This window comes from Myxocyprinus asiaticus, chromosome 39, assembly GCF_019703515.2.
Source record: "Myxocyprinus asiaticus isolate MX2 ecotype Aquarium Trade chromosome 39, UBuf_Myxa_2, whole genome shotgun sequence".
Classification (NCBI taxonomy): Eukaryota; Metazoa; Chordata; class Actinopteri; order Cypriniformes; family Catostomidae; genus Myxocyprinus; species Myxocyprinus asiaticus.
In genome coordinates, this window is record NC_059382.1 from 29,657,604 (window position 1) to 29,677,662 (window position 20,059).

Genomic DNA, 20,059 nt, shown 5'->3' on the forward strand with positions numbered 1-20,059 from the left:
GTTCTGCTGAAGAAAGAAAGTCATACACATCTGGGACGTCATGAGGGTGAGTAAATGATGAGAGAATTTAAATTTTTGGGTGAACTATCCCTTTAATTTTTAGCAATATTTCTATTGTTTTATCATTTGAAGCTGAACAAACCACTTTTTGTGAAATGTTTTGCTTGATTTGTGTTTTAAGCTAAACTCTTTAAAATATATGTGATTGGTTTGATGAATTATTGCATAAAGCAAGGACTTTAATACATAATTTGTGGTTTAAAGGAACAGTTCACCCAAAAATGATAATTCTTTCAACACAAACTAAAATATTTTGATGGAGATATTATGTAAATATACAACCCAAGTCAGTGGGGTCCAAACTTTCAAGCTCCAGAAATAACAAATACTTTTTGGGGCCACTGTATTTCCAAGTGAAACAGGACTTTCAGAGAGAGAGAGGAAAAAAAAGGTAATTCTTTACAATAAGGTTGTATTTATTAACAGTAGTTTACTTCATTTGTTAACATGAACTAACAATGATCAACACTTATACAGCATTTATTAACCTTGGTTAATGGTAATTCCAGCATACTAGTGCATTTTTAACATGCAAATTTGTATGTAAACATTAGTTAATGCATTAGGAACTTACAATGAACAATTATACATTTCTAAATAAACATTAACCAATATTAATAAATGTTGTATAAAAAGAAAAAAAAAATATATATGTGTGTGTGTGTGTGTGTGTGTGTGTGTGTGTGTGTGTGTGTGTGTGTGTGTGTGTGTGTGTGTGTGTGTGTGTGTGTGTATGTATATATGTATGTATATATATGTATATGTTATGATACCAAAAAGGTTAACTGTTATTAATAAGTTGATTAGATTGTAAGAATTGGTCTCAGGTGGTTGGAGGGAAGGGGTTGAAAAATAAGAAAGCTTTTGGCAACATCAGCCGAAACAGAGAGTTGCTTCCAAGGCAGTTGAGATACATTTTGAAGCAACATTTTCTTCTTTAAAAAAAAACAAAAAAAAAAAAAACACGCACCAATAAATAGTTCACAATAAGACCAGGAACATCTAAAAACATGTAAATAGGATAAATTCTGATTTCATGTTGATTTTAAAGTCACACTGTCCCTTTGAATGCCTGTTATGAAGGATTGCTTCTGTAGTCAAATCTGAGACTGGAAGTCAGTAGTTTCGCTCTGGCTATAAATACTGTTTATCAATAGTACATAATGGATTAAATTACTTTTTCAGTTTCTGATCAGAGGTTTTGTTGCTGTGTGCTGGCTAATAGCTTTATTTTCGCAGGCTCTATCCTCTACGAGGGCAAAAACAAATCTGGTGATGATATTGTGTTACATTAGTAAACATGCTTATTTCGGGCCTGATTTCTAATCACCTCAGTCACATTTTAAAGTCAGTGTCAAATTATCAGATTATCTAAATATATTTTTACCCAAAAATGAAAATGTTGTCTTCATTTACTCACCCTCATGCCATTTAAGACTAATCGCATTTTGAATTCAGCGATGGTAGGTCGAAAGTTCTGCAGCTGAAATTGGTCTGTGCTTGCCAAATTTTAAATTACTGCCCCCAGTGGCTGAAGCTGGAAGTGTTGTTGAGCATATGGTCAGGTGTGAGCTCTGGTTTTTGGGTGAAATGTCCATTTAAGTGGCACCAAAAAAAATTTGTAAATTATGTAATCCAGTCAACAGGGATGCATTTTTTTTTTTTATTTATTATTAACTTTACCCCCTAAAATGCTATTTTTGTCCGAAGCACAACCTCTGAATCGCACTCACCATTGTTTATGTAAATGCAATTACTTCCTGGTCTCTCTGAGGTTGCTCAGACAGGAAAAGGTAAATATATTTGAATTGATGCATAAATGTCTGATGGGAGATGCTGCTTGCTAGTAATTTGGCAGAATGTGGTTGATTTCAGTGTACGTGAACATTCGGAAGCAACATGTCGATTTCCTGTGTTCATGTTGGTTGTTGCAAAGCTATATGATTTTTGTTCTTCAGTGTAACACAAAAGCATATATTTAGCCCAGCGTTTCTTTTTCTTACAGTGAAAGTTAATGGATACAGGGGCATTCAAGTCCCAAATTTGGCAAAAATGCAACATAAAAGTAGTCTATTTTTCTTTGAACAGGAACGCAAACGCATGTAAACATGCACACCAATTCACATGTGGTCTTTTTTCTATTCTCTCTGCCTATAGTAACAGCAAACTTTTGATCTATTATTCATGTTACTCTTTCATGTTTGAATGTATATGCCTATAAAGCAAGTTCCAAATTAAAGATATAGGCTAAGTAAACAGAAATATTCAAGAGTTTTCCAGAATCAATGCACTTTCATTGCCACATGTAATGTGACTTTTGATTAACTGCGGTTCTATAATTTTCAGCAGTTTTTCCCTTTTAAAATAATTCATCAAAAGCTGATGCCGCAAATCACTTTGTCGGCACAAATTGTTTTTTCGATAAACCCGATACAATAAATTCAATGAATTTTCCCTTTCTCACCTCCAGCTGTCAAACTAAACTCAAACATCCACTTTGCTTGTACTATGTGCCCTTTTTTCATGGGATGGCCCTGATGGCAGCTGTAAACACGTTTTCTTTTACCCATTTTACCCAGCGCCCTTTGCTTGTGCCCGCTTTCCGCCCCTTTTGGTGTGCCCTTGCTGTTATATACCTCATTTGTCTCTCTTCCCAGGTGGTTGTTCACACCAGTACAGGTGAGCGGCTGTACCGAATTTCACCTTGGGCAAAGTATGTGACCAAGAATGAGTCCGTCATCTATGATTGGGTACACTGGGACCCTCCTCAACCTTACATTGTAAGTGATTATTCCCCCCAGCGGCGGTATGACACAACCTTTTATTTTGCAGCGAGCTGTCATGGGGCCTGAACTTTCAACCTTGTAGTTGCTAATAATGGATAACTAATAATGTGTGATGCATTTTTAATTGAAATGACCTGCTGTGTGTGAATAGTATGCTTGTAGGACATCTGTGTTTAATGCTCATTAATTAAAGCAAATACTTGCTTCTTTTAAAGGGCATTGAAAATGCCTTTATGGATACATCATTTGTTTCTATAAAAATACTCCTGTTTCTCTCTGATAAATATAATTTAGCTTTAAAGGAATAGTTCACCCAAAAATGAAAATTGTGCCGTCATTTACTTATGGCGTTCCAAACACGTATGGCTTGTTTTCTTTCTTTCCTTAAACACAAAAGGTGAATTTCTGAAGAATATCCTGACTGCTCGTTTTCATGTATGAAAGTGAAAGTGGACTGGTGCTGTCAAGCTCAAAAAAAAAAAAAAAATAAATAAATAAATAATAAAAAAACCCAACAAAAAATTATTGTTCGATTAAAGATAAGAGCAGTCAGGATAATTTTAAAAATGGAAATGCGTGTACCATGGAAGAAAGAAAGTAGTTTGAAGCAAAATGAGGGTTACTAAATGATGACCATATTTAAATTTTTTGGTAAAATAATAACTTTTATGTCAAGTCAAGACTGTAAACATATTTTCATTAGAATATGAATGATTAAAAAATAATAATTAAAGTTAAAGTTCATAATGATATGGCGAAATTCGCTTCTGTCATCTTGGATTCAATGGCGTCTACTTGTGGCATACTGTGACAAGAAATTGAGATATTTTCCCCTGTTATTCTTGTCCCAGCATAAGCACCCTCGTCCACAGAAGCCCAGGAGCTTACGGATCTACGAGTCCCACGTTGGCATCGCTTCTCCAGAGGGCAAAGTGGCGTCTTACAGCAACTTTACACACAACGTGCTGCCCAGGATAAAAGACCTTGGTAAGAAACCTCTTCATTAAAGGTGCTGTAAGCGATTTTAGCGTTCCGAAGCTTTCACGTGAATGGGCCGTTGAATTAACCATGCCCCCTCATTCCAAAATCCCGCCCTCCAAAAATAATTTTGAGACCAAAACCTGTGAGTTTGTAATGAACTGACTTTATCATCATTTGTTCCTTAACATGGCCTTTTTATTTAGTTTAGTTAATTTAGGTTTGTTTTGTTTTGTTTTAGTTTTTTATTCTGTTTTGATTTGATTTTTTTGTGTTTTTTGTTTTGTTTTATTTTTTGTTTTTATGAATGAATAAATTTTTTTTGGTCCATATCATTTTTTTGCCCATATTTTTTTGCCCGATTTGTTTTTGTTGTGTTGAATTAATAATTAAAAATGAAAAAAATAAAATTGGTTTGTTTTTTGTTTTGTCTCAATAATTTACTTCATCTGTACATGATTTCTCCCTTGATTTTCATTCAGTGGCTTTTTTTATTTTTTTATTTTTATTTCTTTGAACATTCACATTTTACATTTACATTTATGCATTTTGCAGACGCTTTTATCCAAAGCGACTTACAGTGCATTCAAAGAATGCACTTTATATACAGTATGTTTGGGAAGTGTTTGTCATGTGTTTTTTAACTTTCAATTAACAATTAAGAATTGGGCCTAACTTTTATTTCCTCCAATCGTTGTTTACCTTGCATACGTGACAAAATAAAATAAGAGAGAACATAGTGAAGAGGGTAATGATAATTAGATTGCAATGTTTCACTCTCTGTGTGATATTTTTTTTTTTTTTTTTTTTTTTCATAGATTTTTACAGACACAAAGAAATATGAACCAGATTAAAGCATAGAAACCAGTATATATGATACACCCTCAGTGCCAAATCTATGTGGCAAATCTGTATTTTTTGATGTATACAAAAAAGTAACAAAGTTCTATGGTATTACTGTTTTTATTATTATTATTATTATTATTATTTATTTTATTTTTTATTTTTTATTTTTTTATTTTTTTTTGACATACTGTATATCACATGGTTTCCTGGTAAGAAGATTTAACAAAAAAAATTGTTTGACCGTAATTCCATACTTTCAGGAAAGTAGCAAAAAGTTCCATGGTAATACCATTGTATTTTTGCAAAGACCTTGGAGTACCATGTAAATAATGTACCATGGTACATTAATTTGATTAACATTGTGTATATCAAAGTACCATGGTATTACCATCTGATACCATTACTTTACCTTTCCACCCCCACAGCACTTCTTTGTAAGGGTATCATCACTGTATCATAGTACCTCCACAGAAATGTTTTTTTTTTTTGTTTTGTTTTTTTTTTTTTTTTTTGCAAAGGTAGAAACATTATTTTTAGCCCAGAGAAGGGTTATGTTCGACCTGTCAACATTCCTATTTCACACCACAAAGTATCTGAGCTCCAGTGGTGCTTAACCAGCCAGACCTGCTGCATGGATGATGACCCACTGGCCCCAGCGCCAATGTTCTGGGCAGACTGTTCTTTCAACCGAACCTCTTTTGCAGGTCAACACCCTGTTTACAGGCTTTAGGTGGCGTGTTGATTGTTCATTAGTGTTGGCATGGATGGAGGCCAGAGAGAGGTGTGTTTGAGTGTGTATGGGGATGTTTTGCAGGTGCAGGGGGTATTTTTGAGTATCCTCCAGGCACAGGAGATTAGAGGCCTGGGGTTTTAGTGATTGGAGTGATGTAACAGTTAATCACAAACTTTTGTGAACATTACTTTGTGCTTCATGGATCCTGAAGCATTTAGGGCATAGGGATGATAATTATTAACACAGTAGTTGCAAAACATTTATCACAGTCAGAGAGTATTTATGAATCTGTTATGTTTATGAAGTGCTTATATAAGGGACCACAGTTTTTGAAATTTTTTCGTTCTGGAAATTGCCTTTTTTAAAGCCAGAAAAGGGAGTCAATGATGGCTTCGTTAAGTCAAAAATTCAACTTCAGCTCATGTTACGGATTGCTTGATGGGACAGTTTGCTTTATCTAAATTGTTGTTCTGTGTTTGCAAGAAACCCTGTACATCCAATGAGCTTGAGTCATTGACTATGCTAACATGCATCTAAAGCTGCACTATGTAACTTTTGGCCCTCTAGCGGTTTATGCATAAAAGGGTTAGTTGCGGAAGAACATTTTACGTGAGTTGTGTTTCGGCACTGCTCTTCTGCTGGATGAATCTCATGGTTTGAGGACTTGGAGATGTTAATTAAAACACATCAACTAAACCTCAGTAAACAGTCAAAGTAAGTTTTTTAAAACACGTTTGAGTGATTTTGAGATCACAGAGTTCAGTTTACCCAAAAAAAATAAATAAAAGAATTCTCTCCACAAATGTCATGTCAAAAATATTCAACCCCCAAAGTCAATCATTTGTGGAGCATCCTTTATCCTTAATAACAGCAAATAAATGTTTCAGGTAAGTGTTCTCAGGCTTCGGACACCTCTCTATTAGAATTTTTACACATTTCTCATGAGCAAAAGCTTCCAGCTCATTGACATTCTTTGGTTTCTGTGCTGCCACTGCTTCCTTGAAATCTCAACAAAGGTTTACAATGGGATTTTAATGATGGACTGAAAGGCCATTTAAGGACATTCCACGACCTATCCCTGAACAAGATTTTGGCACAACTTGGATGTATCCTTGGTGTTATTGTCTTGCTGGAGAGTCCAGTGATCACCGAGCTTCACACTGAAGGCATCACATTTTTCATGCCAAAATGGCCTGATACCTGAAAGAATCCATGGTGTCAGTCACATAGTCAGGATAGCCGTTTCTTGCAGCTGCAAAACACCCCCATAACAGGACTGACCCACCTTCATGCTTGACTGTGGGGATAGTGTCTTTCTTGTCATCACCTTGTCATCTTACTCCAGATGTACTGCTGACCCATGGGTCTAAAACTCATTTTTAGTTTAGTGTCATATGTCTATAAAACCTTCTTCCAGGACTCCACAGCTCTTTCTTAATTACTTCTTGAATATTCAAGTCAACATTTCCCTTGGTGAAGTTTTGCTTTCTTCCACACCCCAAGAAGGTTGCTGTTGTACCATATTTAAAAAATGTATGAATGATGCTGCCAACTTTGTCTATTGGAAATTGAAGTGCCTTGGAAATGTACTATTAGCCATGACCTTTCTTGTGTAATGAAATAATCTCCTCTATTAGCTTTTGAGACAGCTTATTTTTAATTGCATTTTTTGCATAGAAATACATTTTTGCTTATACTGCTAAACTTACATTTTAAAACTTAAATAAGTGCCATTGCAGATTGATGACTTAATTTTGTTTTTTCAATTACTTGTGTAGCCTTACATATTTAAGAAACAGCTACATGCAATAAGGGTTGAATAATTATGACATGGCTGTATTTTTAAAAAATCCTGCTATTTAGAAATATAAGGTTATATATTCACACTGTGACTTTGAATGTGTCACTCAACTGATATAGATGTAAAGTTTTAAAATTCTGGGTCATCAGAAAAGCTTACCTTTGTAAATCCTTACTGTCTTGGGGGGGGGTTTGAATAATTTCAATTGCAACTGTATATATATAATTATTTATTTCTTTATTTTTTACCTCCCAGAACACTGTATCTCAACAACAGAACATTATAGAGGCATTAGGGTGGGCTCTTTTGACTTGGAGCAGTTTACATAGGCCATTGGTAAGCTCTGTAAGGCCCTTGAGGGCCCCTGGGGGCCCTAGCCATATCTTGGCACCAGAACATCATAGAGACATGGGGGTGGGCTCTTTTGACTGGGGGATGTGTACTGAGGCCCTTGGTACAGTAGGACATTGCCCAGTGAGTTGGACGGCCACGGCAAGCACCACTCACATTTTTTTAGTTGTTTACTCATTGTTGTACAGTATTGTGCTTATTGCTGTCCTTAGGCCCCTGGGTGCCCCAGGTATGTTTAGGCTCCAAAATATAGTTAATCGGAAATCATGAAAAAATTGTAAGGCCAACTACAATATTGTGGCAGAGAGTTTTAACACAGGCAAGCACCACTCACATTTTGTCTACATATTGTAATAGAATAATTAATGTACACGTCCATGCATTTGTATATTCTGGGATGTGCTCTTTCGCTCTGTCCCTGGAGGTATCATTGTTTGTGGTAACCGGTTGCCATCTCCCTAGAAAATTGTGGCTTTGCCATATGAAAACTGCAAAAAGCGCGATTGTCTGTGTATAGGCTCACGCATTGTCGGTGAGATGATTCCTCGGAGCCCCTGCTGCTGTCACACATCAACAAAAATCCCCAAACTTCCTCCGATGCGAGGCGAAAAAGATAGCTTCATAGATTGATATATAGATAGATAAATAAACTAATCTGCTTAGAAAAAACAACAACATTGTGAGACAAGCCTGGGTCTCCCTCTTGAGTCTTTCCAATATTGTTTCAAAGCTGTCAGAGCTGCTGCAGTTTGCGTGGAGGAGTGGAAAGCTGTATTTTTGTGGTTGAGCCATGCAGATAAGACATAGACATCATACAGTACGACCCAATGAGTCATTCGGTAAGGGTGTCCCAGTAGCCAGTCTGTGTTGATTTATTGTAGGAGGGTGTGTTATCTGAAATACCTGGCACTCATCCGTGGATACAAGTTTTTTGATTGGGTTTGACAGTTTGGGTGATGCCAGTGTTCCTCAAAGTTCTTTTGGCTATTTTGTGCTTTTTACTTTTTAGGGTGATGTGTTGGTTTCTGTTCTTAATGAAAACTGATGTCTTGAAATAAATTAATGTCATGCTTTTTTGTTTGAATGAAAAGGTAGTACTTCAGCTAGTTAGTACTGCAGCTTCTTAAAGACCCCATGAAAAAAACATTGGAATTTTGTGGCTTTTAGTCTATGTCTGTTAGCTTTGAAGACATCTACTGTTTATACTAGTGTACTCCTAAAAGTTGACCAAATTAATTTCCAGCATGTATTACATTTTGAAATTTATTTTTTTGTCTTCCTGAAAAAAAGAGAAAAAAATGTGGAAGACTAGCAAGTAGCAAACCATGGATCATGGCTATGATGAAATCCTATTAGCTATTTAAACAAAAAAGGAATGGTCCCTTTAATATGTCCCACACAAACTTTTTCAATAGGAAACATACCAGCTTAGGAAAACAAACTGTGCTTTTAACCAATTTAATGGGGTCTTTAAAACATTGGAAGCTTCTTTATTCAAATATCTGCATTAAACCCCACTCTCTTTATTGTCGTACAGGATATAACTGCATTCAGATGATGGCGATCATGGAACATGCGTACTATGCTAGCTTCGGATATCAGGTCACAAGTTTCTTCGCAGCATCCAGGTAAATATATCTGAACATTTTCAATTCCATTGTATGTAAACATCCATCCATCCTCCATCCATCTAGGGCTGCACAATTAATCATCTTTTAATTGCGATTTCTGCTTCTCACGGTTAATTAAGCATAAATACAGAACTGCATCGCAGATGTTTACGAGTCTCGTATGTGTGGCGCACAAGGATAATGATATGGCGTTCTGTGCTAGATGCACATGAAATTAACTCCATCTCGGGCTTTGATAATGTATGTTTTATACAGAACAGCTGTGCTCTGAGTTCAGTTCGTGCCCGTCGCTAACGTGCGCTGACCGGGTTATTTTCAAGCGCTACACATTTACCCCAGTTGAGCATTTGCCTAATTCCAAATATCTTTGGCTATAACAAGTGTGTAAACAAATCTAAAGGAACCCCAGGCTTTCTTCAGAATAGACGCTTGAGACTGTATAGCAATTCTGGCAGCTCAGTTGTTACAGAAATATATTACTATTAGCCTATATATTAATGTAGGGTATGGGGATATAATAATAATGTTAATAATAATAATTATTAATAATAATAATTTAAAGAATGGATCTTAAAAGAGGATGCAAGTGTAAACACCCTACAGAGTAACTGTTTCTGTTGGCAGTGAAGAATGGGCAAAACATGCCTTAATTTTAGTCAAAAGGAATCATTTACTAGTTTGCATTACTTGTTTAACATGAGAGCTATTGTTTAATATAATTTTATGTTTTTTGTTCTTTTAGAATCAAGATCTAAGCAATTGCAACAGTATGTGTGTGTGTGTGTATATATGTGTGTATATATATATATATATATATATATATATATATATATATATATATATATATATATATATATTTTATTTTTTTTATTGTGTAGCCCTGTAATTAAAAAAAAAAAAAAACTGTTTTCAAATAACAGAATAATCGTGATTAAAATGTTGAGCAAAATAATCGTGACCATCCATCCATCCATCCTCCTTCCTCTTGGGCCATGCTAATCCATTTCCTAACTTTCAACCTTACGTTTTGAAACGAAAATGCACTTATGATCATGTTCATTTAAGTTCATCTTATTAACATATACAGTATAATGAATAAACAACAGCTCTAGTTTATTCACACCACTCTCTCTCTCACGCACAACTGGGGCCCCAAATCTTAGCGAGGCTCCTCAGTCGGGGTTGATAATCTCCCTGTAAACACATTTGCAGTTAATCCTGTGGAGAGGTAGAGACCTTAGATAAAGGAAGACAGGCAGGAATTCTTTATTTATGTGCTATATTCCGCCCATAGCCCTTACCAGCTAGCGTTGGAGACAGCCTATAGTGCGAGTATAATGTATACAGAGTAATTTCACCCATGATTGATCCCCGCTAGCTGTTTAAAACGGGCAAGGTCTAGATGCTGGGAATGGGAGGGGTTTTGTTGTCACCGCGCATTGTATTTGCCAGTGGAATGTGATATGATGATACCTGGAGGACAGATGAAGTTTCACGAAGCAATTACACGAAGAGGATTCGTGAGGAAGGGCTGCTGGCATCACGATTCTCGCCCTTTGTTCTGCAAGGAGCCATGTGTCAAGCCAAATGGAGGCTTTGACCTCTGCTCAGTGGCCATGACGGTGTAAACGATCCGAGATTGATTTTTATTTACTGGCATATTTGTTTGTTTTTACACGGCAATTGTGCGCCATGCTTGATGTATTTGCACACGTCATATTGCTGGCAGTGCTAAACACAGCTGTTATGTAACAGGTTAGGCTTTCTACAATAAGCACTCTCACACACATACACATGATGGCGGTGGTGTGGCATACTGGTTGTAGATCTGGGCTGTTAACCGAAAGGTTGTAGGTTTGAACCCTAGAAGGGGTGATCCATGAGTTGTCAATATTGTGCCCTTGAACAAGACACATACGTAAAGATGACGTGTGTAATATTTTTAAATGTTGAAATTGGGGCTGGCAATCGATTAAAATTTTGAATGGAATTAATTACATAACATGCCAACTATTTAACCAAATTAATTGTGATTAATCACATTTATCAAAGTTTGCTGAAAAGGCCCATAAATAAACATAATTCAATATAAAATAATCAAAACAATTATAAATATATATAATAATTCACAGTACGCGTTTTTGTGTTCCATCTGCGCTATTTACATTGGCCTATATACACATGCGTCAGTCTTGCATCGTGGTTGCATTGCCCTGTGGCTTTGGGGTGCTTTCCAAACAAGTTCTGATTGTTTAAGCGTTACTACATGTCAGTTGCTGGCTCAACCAATAATGTGATTTTAGGGCGGGACTACCTGTTTGTCAGACAATGACAGACAGGTTGCTGGGTGGAAGAGGAGGAGTGTTTGGGAAACCTGTTTTGAAACAATCTAACTCAAGCATATTCTTCTTCCTACGGACATAAATGATAACAAATCATTTTTCTTGTTGAGGAGAGATGCACTGTTCCTTTTTTTAAGTGTTCAGATGAATGATGTTTGCCTGACAGACAAACAGGCCAAATAATTACATTGAAAGAGGCGCCTGAGCAATATCTATGAACCAGAATATTACAGACTGGAGGGTGGGCTCTTTTGACCTGGGCCAGCAAGCAACAACTTAGCAGCTGTCCATTGCACCCTACCAACTGCGCAGGACCACCCTGGCAACCACCCAGACTAAAGCATTTACATACCATTTTAAAAAGTCAAATTATTGTTTTACTCCGACTTCAATCAGATTTTAAATGCATGTAAACTTACTAAATCGGTTATATTAAAAGCGTTATTTAACTCTTTATCAGTGTTTGGGTCATTTTTGACCCGAATCTTTTTTTTTTTCTTAATAAAAAAGATTTCCTTAATCTGAGCAGTACAAGGCTTTGCGACTTTTCCTAAACTTGCCACCTGAACACACTAAAACATGCAGAACACACACATGCGTGCGCACACACACACACACACACACAGACACACACACACTTGAAGGTAAGATCAAAGTCTTCGTCTGCCTCTGTGAGAAAGTTTACACTTAGGCATGGGAGCTGCACACCATGGTCAGGTTTGACTGTAAGCATATTGTGGCATCATTGCATCTCACCCTTCAACACAAGTGGTTTAAAAAAATTCTACAATTTTACAAATAATTGACTTTTATAATGTCTACATATATATCTCCAATGCATAACTTGTGATAATGTATGAAAATCAAGTTTGTTATAACATTGGCTTATAGAGATCATTGCATGGAGCACTGAAGCCATCTACTGGCCATAGTTGTCATTTCATGTAATTGCTATTTTTATTGCTATTTTTATAGGTGACCAGAGACCCCCAATGCATGACATATTTTGATTGTTTAACAATCTCTCAATTTACTGAAATGAAAGTTGTTATTGAAGTGAAGATAACTATAATTTAGAGATAATGTCAAAAATACCAAAATACCAACTTTAATGAAGATAGTGTTATTAAACATCTTTAATAAATAAATAATTTTTTTGGTGTTTCAGATGGACCATTGTTCTCTATTGATAAGTGTACAAGGGTTAAATGAATAGCATACATGCACATTCTCAACAGGAGAAAGTATATCAATATTTATGCCATTTTTCTTAAAACAGGCGCACTTTCTGCACTCTTCTGAAACCCTGCCTATACAGCCTTTGGTGGAATACACTCAGAAAAACATCTCTATACTTTTCAAAGAATTGTTCTTGGCAGTCAAACTTGTTAGATTCAAGCTTAACCCAAGCTTTGACAGGCATCCTCTAGGCTTGCCTGCTCTGTTACTTTACCTGCCTTCATGTGTTTTCTCTCCAGTCGTTACGGCACCCCAGAGGAACTCAAGGAGCTGATTGACGTGGCTCACTCTCTGGGCATCATCGTCCTGCTGGATGTGGTACACAGCCACGCATCCAAGAACACAGAGGATGGGCTGAACCGCTTTGATGGCTCTGACTCATGTTTCTTCCACAGCGGCCCCCGTGGAGAACACAGCCTCTGGGACAGCAGACTCTTCAACTACTCGAGGTTAGATTGGTTAAGTTTTTCACATTTCGAACACTTCATATATGTTACATCGGTCTGTCATCTGACAACGTCTGTTGTTTTGAGGTATTGTATAACATGATGACACAGTAAGCTCCGTTTCAAAACCTTGTTAGATGCTTCGGTGTCTACTTCCTACTAAGGCAGTTGTCTTCTAAGGGTGCTTTCACAAAAGAGCCTTTGGTTTGGACCTGGGTTTTTTTATATTTGTTGGTTTGTGTCATTGGTTTGGGTGTGAGGCCAGTGAAGTCATTGGCAGGGCAAGTAAAAATCTGAACTAATGGCCTGACCGGGCCAACAGAAAATAATCTTTATTGTTGAACCCTGAAATAATGCATTTCTCTTAGTTGCTTTCCTCCAAATAAATTGCAGAGTTTGAATAAGCAGCTGTCGCTAATACTCACAGTGGTCGAACATCACTAACTTTGATGACGCAAACAGTGAAAATGTGAGAACAGACCTCTAGGGGGAGGTTGTACAATTGTTTCAAACCATTGTTTTTGTAATGAAGAGATTGTGTACAATTACAACATATAAAATGCACAGACAACTTCTTCAAATAAAACTGTGACAGTTGCTCTGACCTGACATAAAAATACCCTTGTCCTGAGAGCACAGTTCAAACTTTCAGTTCAAATCTACAGTTATTATATTGTATACTTGCTTTAATGTCTGCCAGTGTAGTTTTATCGTGTTCACTTGTTTACCCAAAAGCTATAACAAAAGTTTGGTGATACTGGAATTTGAGTTTATTGTTTGAAACCTACATAAATACCACTACTAGAGAAATCACACATTTGTGTAATTGGACTTTTAACTCAAATCCTTATAGTTACTGAGATATTGCCCCAGTCTCACTATTAGTTATTTAAAGGTATAGTTCACCCAAAAAATAAAACATTCTCCCATCATTTACTCACCCTCATGCCATCCCAGATGTGTATGACTTTCTTTCTTCAGCAGAACACAAATGAATAATTTCAAGAAAAAGTATCTCAGCTCTGTATGTCTATACGGTGCAAGTGAATGGTGATCAGACCTTTGTTGCTCCAAAAATCACAAAAGGAAACATAAAAGTAATCCATATGACTCCAGTGTTTTAATCCATGTCTTCAGAAGCGATATAATAGGTGTGGGTGAGAAACAGAACAATATTTAAGTCCTTTTTTACTAAAAATCTCCACTTTAACTTTCACTTTCAGATGTAAAAGTGAAAGTGGAGATTTAGAGTAAAAAAAAAAGGACATTTTGATCTGTTTCTCACCCACACCTATTATATCGCTTCTGAAGATATGGATTAAAACACTGGTGTCATATGGATTACTTTTATGTTTCCTTTTGTGATTTTTGGAGCTACAAAGATCTGATCATCATTCACTTGCATTGCGAGAACATACAGAGCTGAAATATTCCTCTAAAAATCTTCGTTTCTGTTCAGCAGAAGAAACAAAGTCATACACATCTGGGATGGTATAAGGGTGAGTAAATGATGAGAGATTTTTAAATTTTGGGTGAACTATCCCTTTAAGATATTTGCATATCCACATGGAGTGAAAACCATATTCTCTCGATATTTACTCTAATTTTGCCTAAATTAATAACCACTCACCGAACCGGTTTACTGTTCTGGAACTATGTGAGTATGTGAATATTTGTGTGTGTTAACGAGCTGTGCTCACAGGTCATATCTCTGTAATTAATGTGGTATGGAATTATGCTTTCATAATTAGTTCACCTCATCAGCACTTTCGTTTGCTCATGATCAAGCATTAACTTGTCCTTATCTTACGCAACGGAATATTCATGTAAATTGCTTAAAGCATTTAACAGATGCTTTCCGTTTATGAATAATCATTGTAGTATTTGCCTGTTTAGACTAATTCATCTGAAACAAAGAGACAATGAAAAAGAGCTAAGGGGCTTAGAAATGAGAAAAATAAAACACACAGTAGTTCAAAAGTTAAATACCCAGACCGGCATATCATTAAATTGTTAACGTTATAGATTCTAACTAATGGAATAGTTCACCCCAAAATTACAATTGTCATTGTTTACTCACCCTCATGTCGTTACAAACCCATCTGACTTTCTTTCTTATGCAAAGAAATTTTAATGAATATCCCGATCCGTCTTTTCAATACAATGGCAGTTGATAGTGACTCACTTTAAAGATTAAAAAGGGATATAAATGTATCATAAAAGGAGTCCATGCGACTCAAGCATCATATTCTAAGTCTTCTGGCGTACAGTAGCAAGCAATAGGTTATGGTGAGAATCAACCTGGAATTTAAATCAAGTTTCAGGTAAAATCCAAAAACGCAAGTTCTTGCGTGAATGCTTGCATTTTCACTGAATGTTATGACAATTTTGGAAGCTTTCTTAAGCTTTAAATTGAGACACTATCAACTGCAGTTGTATTAAAAAGACAGACTGGTAATAGGTCACCAAAAAATTAAAATTCTGTAATTATTTACTTGCTTGTTCAATTGTTGATTCAAACATATTTTTGACTTGATAATTTTTTTTCACATTATAATAACTAAATAATGACTATTTCTGTAGCCATTAGCTTTTCATAGCAACTATATGCCAGATAATATAATAATTTCTTTTTTATATACAAATATATCCATACCGAGGAGCTTGTCTTTTTATTGTTACACCTACTGTTCTCTATTTGTCTCAGGCAGTATTCCCACAGCCCCGGCTCGGGCTGACAGCAATTATTTCAATGTTTTATATGAAACCTTTCTGCCAGAGAGCAGTCGGACTTCTCCATCAATATGTCCTTCATCATTGTACATTGCCTTTGTCTCTGAAGTCTTGCATGTAAAATATCTCTAAGTGTTTTAATCACATTTAAAATGTTGTATTTGCCATAATGTTCTATTTTAAATTACTGCTCAGAATGAGAAATATTGCCCTTTTAAATTTGAACAGACATTATTCTCTCACAATGTTCTTGTTTATAAATGACATGATTAAAGCATTGTGCCAGAGTACATCCTATAACCGTGGTAAAATCACTTTAATATTCAGTGGGTTTTTGCTTTTATAAAACAGCAGCAACAGCAATATGATAACATATATCAATATTCAGTAAATGATTCAATGTTTTTATTAATATATAAATATAAAATGTATAGTAATTATGATAAACAATTCTTCTGCCAAATACTACACTATAGTTCAGGGGTTTTCAGTAGGAGGTTTTCCAGTTATCGTTTGATCTTTAATTATTGTGAAAAGATTTGAACAAAAATACAATATTATATTAACGTCAGCCAGGCTAAAGTCAATAAAAGTCATTGAAGTTAGATGGTACTATACACATGCTATAAATGCAAAATTTCAAAATATCTGTTTTATAATAGAATTTCCACATCACTCTGCACATTGGGCATCTTTTTATGTTGGAAATGGTTTTGATGAGTTCTGAGCGGTTTCATTTTGATACACAAATATCACATTCTTTTTATGTTTTTTCATACAGTGGACCCAAAATGTATTTGGACACTTACGTCACACTTAAAATATGTCTTTGCAATATATAGAAAATATCAAACCAAGTGAATTTCTTCAAAGAAACATGGCACAATCCCACTCATCAAAACATTTCACAAAAAGAAATTTGTTAGATCTGATATAACAATACACTGCAAATCCTAATAAGTTAGCAGAATTCATTGAGATAATCAGTTACATTTTTTTAAGTTAATAAAGTCCAAGTTTAAAGGTGCAATATGTAACAATTTTCATGTAATATTCGCTTTTTTTGCCAGTGTGTGAACAGCTTGTAATTCAACTTAAAAAATGAGCCCTTCCCGGACTTCCTAGGTTGCCTATTAAAGTCTGTAGACTGATTTTCATGCGAAGGGATCGGGTCGCTTTTGCCGGGAAAATCCAAAGGATGTGACATTTATGCGCGCTCCTGAGAGCCTTGCCTCAGACAGTAATAGCTTCTCTTCCGCTATTCAACAGCGACAATAAACTGCAACACTAGGTAACTTTATCTTAGAGATGGAATCCAGCAAACGTCCAGCTCCCAGCACAACACCGACTCCTACACAAAAAAATAATTTATCTGCTGAATCCAGTCTGGCTAAGCAGGAACATGATCATGGCCGAGCGAAAACTAGAGTGAACATCGGCAGGGCATTTGTTTCCTGGAGGGACCTTCATTCGGTTTTGGGGATCAAAACCGACCCTGAATTGGCGTTCTTCTTATTGGACAGGTAAGCTTACATAACTGCAAAGCATGTGAAATACAGTGCCATAAGGATTGATCTGTGTAATTTTATCTAAACTACAATAACACATGAAATGAATGCTAGACAATGTTCAAGATAATACAAAAAGATCCATTCATTAGTGCAACGTAACTTGGTTATACAGAAAATATATACAATCTATTATTATAAAACAATAGCGGATCGATATATCAAAATGACAGTTGTGATGGAATCACATCAATACTGAATTGTCAACATATTTATAATGTACAGTCTATTTTATAAACAGCTACTGTCATCATCCACCAAATTTAGCTAACAGCTATTGATAAAGCTGGCTAGCTAGCTAACGGCGACATAGGCTATCGTATAAATGCAGTCAATGTATCATGCAAAGAAAAGTGATTACTTCAAACTACAGTCTCGCATAGTCAGACCTATATCCACACTTTGTTTTAGCCCTGTTCCAGTACTGGAGAGTCAAATATAATATACAGTCTCAAAGTTTGTAGTAAAACAATCATAACTGTGTAATTTTAATTATGCTTCCTCATCTGTCAGCATGATGCCGGTGAATCACGTTGTCTCTTTGTACGTTATGTCATTGTTTTGGCCGATGCTCACATCCCTATGGAGTGTGTGCACAAGCGCGAGCAACAGGTAGCTGGCTGCAGTTCATTAACGGCCACAGGTGTCATTAATAACAAGGGTTTCTGAATCTTACATACTGCACCTTTAAGGAGGCTAAGTAGAACTTTAGATAAAGACTGTGTTCTACACTTGCATGCTAATCGCTCCTAACTTTAAATATTAAGTAAGCTAACTCAAATATTTTGATGGCACTTAACTTGAAATTGTGTTCTTTGGCTGAACTTAAAATGATCATGCAATTTCAATTTAAATACATCAAGTAGAGGGAACCTAACTGAATTAACTAAACCAAACTGAACTGACTTGTTAAATTAACTTAAATTATTCCCTTTACATTATAAACTCGTTAGTCCAGTGAATGCTAGCATCCTAAATAATTTGATTAGCATAGCAATTGCTTAATGCGTAAAGCAACATTAAACACTCTTAACTTGTACCTGTACTCAACCTAAGTTTAAAGGTGCACTCAGTGATTCCTGAGAAACACTGTTGATATTTGAATTCAACTGCCAAAACAGACACACCCCTCCCTTCAATGCTCCTTTGAAAGCATGTTCAGACACTGTATTGTCATGTCCACATAGATGCAGAATCAACATCCAATTCACTTAACCACGGAATTTTCACAAATTGGTCAGAGCAAAAGATCTTTTGAAGGGGAACTCGGATCTGAAGAGACACCAGACACTTGGCGGAGTGGAAAGTTAATTTCTAGTTTCCTCTGTCACCCTATCATTCTGAGTTCTGGCCCTTTTGACAGATTTCATTTTGAGCAGATGTTTTGTTTCTGATGGGGAGGAAGAAAAAAAAAATTTGTTCACAAAAACAAAACTTTACAAATTAGAGCAAACTGTAGGAGTGTTTCTTAAAAATCAATGTTGGGATGCTGTCAAAACAGAGGTGACACTCAACTAGACTTTTTTTTTTTTACAAATTTGGTATACCACATCACAATATTGACATCAAGCATATGTGTATATTGTGTGTGAATACCGTTTACTGCTGAAAAAGTATACAATTGGAAGACAAAAGCACCATTTGCAGAGAAAATAAAAAAAAGAAGCATCTTTGAAGGCTGACGTTTATAAAAAAAAAAAAAAAAAAAAAAGAAAGAAAGAAAAAAGATGACTGTGTTTCTCATTAATGACTAAAAATAAGTGTGTGAAAACATAATATGGAGATGTTTTGTTACACCCATGGACAAACAGCCATTCAAATGAAGAGACCAAAAGGTCAAATCTGGGTCAACCAGAGCTAAAAGTGTGAATAAATGAGATTCGGAGCACGCAGAGTGAGGTAATTTTTAATTTTACCTCCTGTCTGACATTTCTCAGATCAACTGCTGGAGGTTAAATGAGACCTCAATTAGCAGTAAAAACCACTACATTTTTTAATCCAAGTGTGTGATTTCAGTGCATTTGGACCAATCATTAGATCATCATATTGCTTGGAATTAATGGTTTCATATTATAAGGAATTACATTTTCAATGACCTTTTGAAATAAGAGGTTGTTGTTCTATTTAACATACTGTAACTTTAAACTGAAAAGTCCCTCCCCAGTTTAAAAAGAGCAAGAGGACATTTACTTAAATGTCTTAAAGGCAGGGCTGCAGTTAGAAATTATTGGGCCCGAGACAAAACATATCACATATACAAAACAACACAAAAGGTCCAGTTGTCCCCCCTTATCTGCTTATGTCCAAGGGTCAAAAACTTGGCATTTAGAAAAATAAAAATAACTTCACTAACATTTCAGATCACGTTTAAAATTAAATGTATGATATGACCCCTTTAAAAAATATTTTTAAAAATTAAAAAAAAATCTATATTTAAATGCCCATACCATTAGTATTTAAATTAATTGAATTTATTGAATCAATAACAGTTGTGTGCATGTTCTTGGCATGAACAAAGAAAAATTCTATGAGGGGCTGTTGAGCA

The 20,059-nt window shown here is 35.7% G+C and overlaps 1 protein-coding gene across 3 annotated transcripts in view; it reads left to right on the plus strand.

The window, feature by feature from the left end:
• Nucleotides 1-20,059, plus strand: part of LOC127430022 (1,4-alpha-glucan-branching enzyme-like) — a 218,258-nt gene that overhangs the window by 48,496 nt on the left and 149,703 nt on the right. For 2 of the 3 annotated variants that reach the window (XM_051679430.1, XM_051679427.1), the window contains exons 4-7: nt 2,718-2,840; nt 3,698-3,833; nt 9,093-9,183; nt 13,007-13,216. In XM_051679430.1, coding sequence (XP_051535390.1) covers nt 2,718-2,840; nt 3,698-3,833; nt 9,093-9,183; nt 13,007-13,216 — 560 coding nt within the window. The remainder of the gene's footprint in view (nt 1-2,717; nt 2,841-3,697; nt 3,834-9,092; nt 9,184-13,006; nt 13,217-20,059) is intronic. The other variant, XM_051679428.1, reaches the window with a different exon arrangement.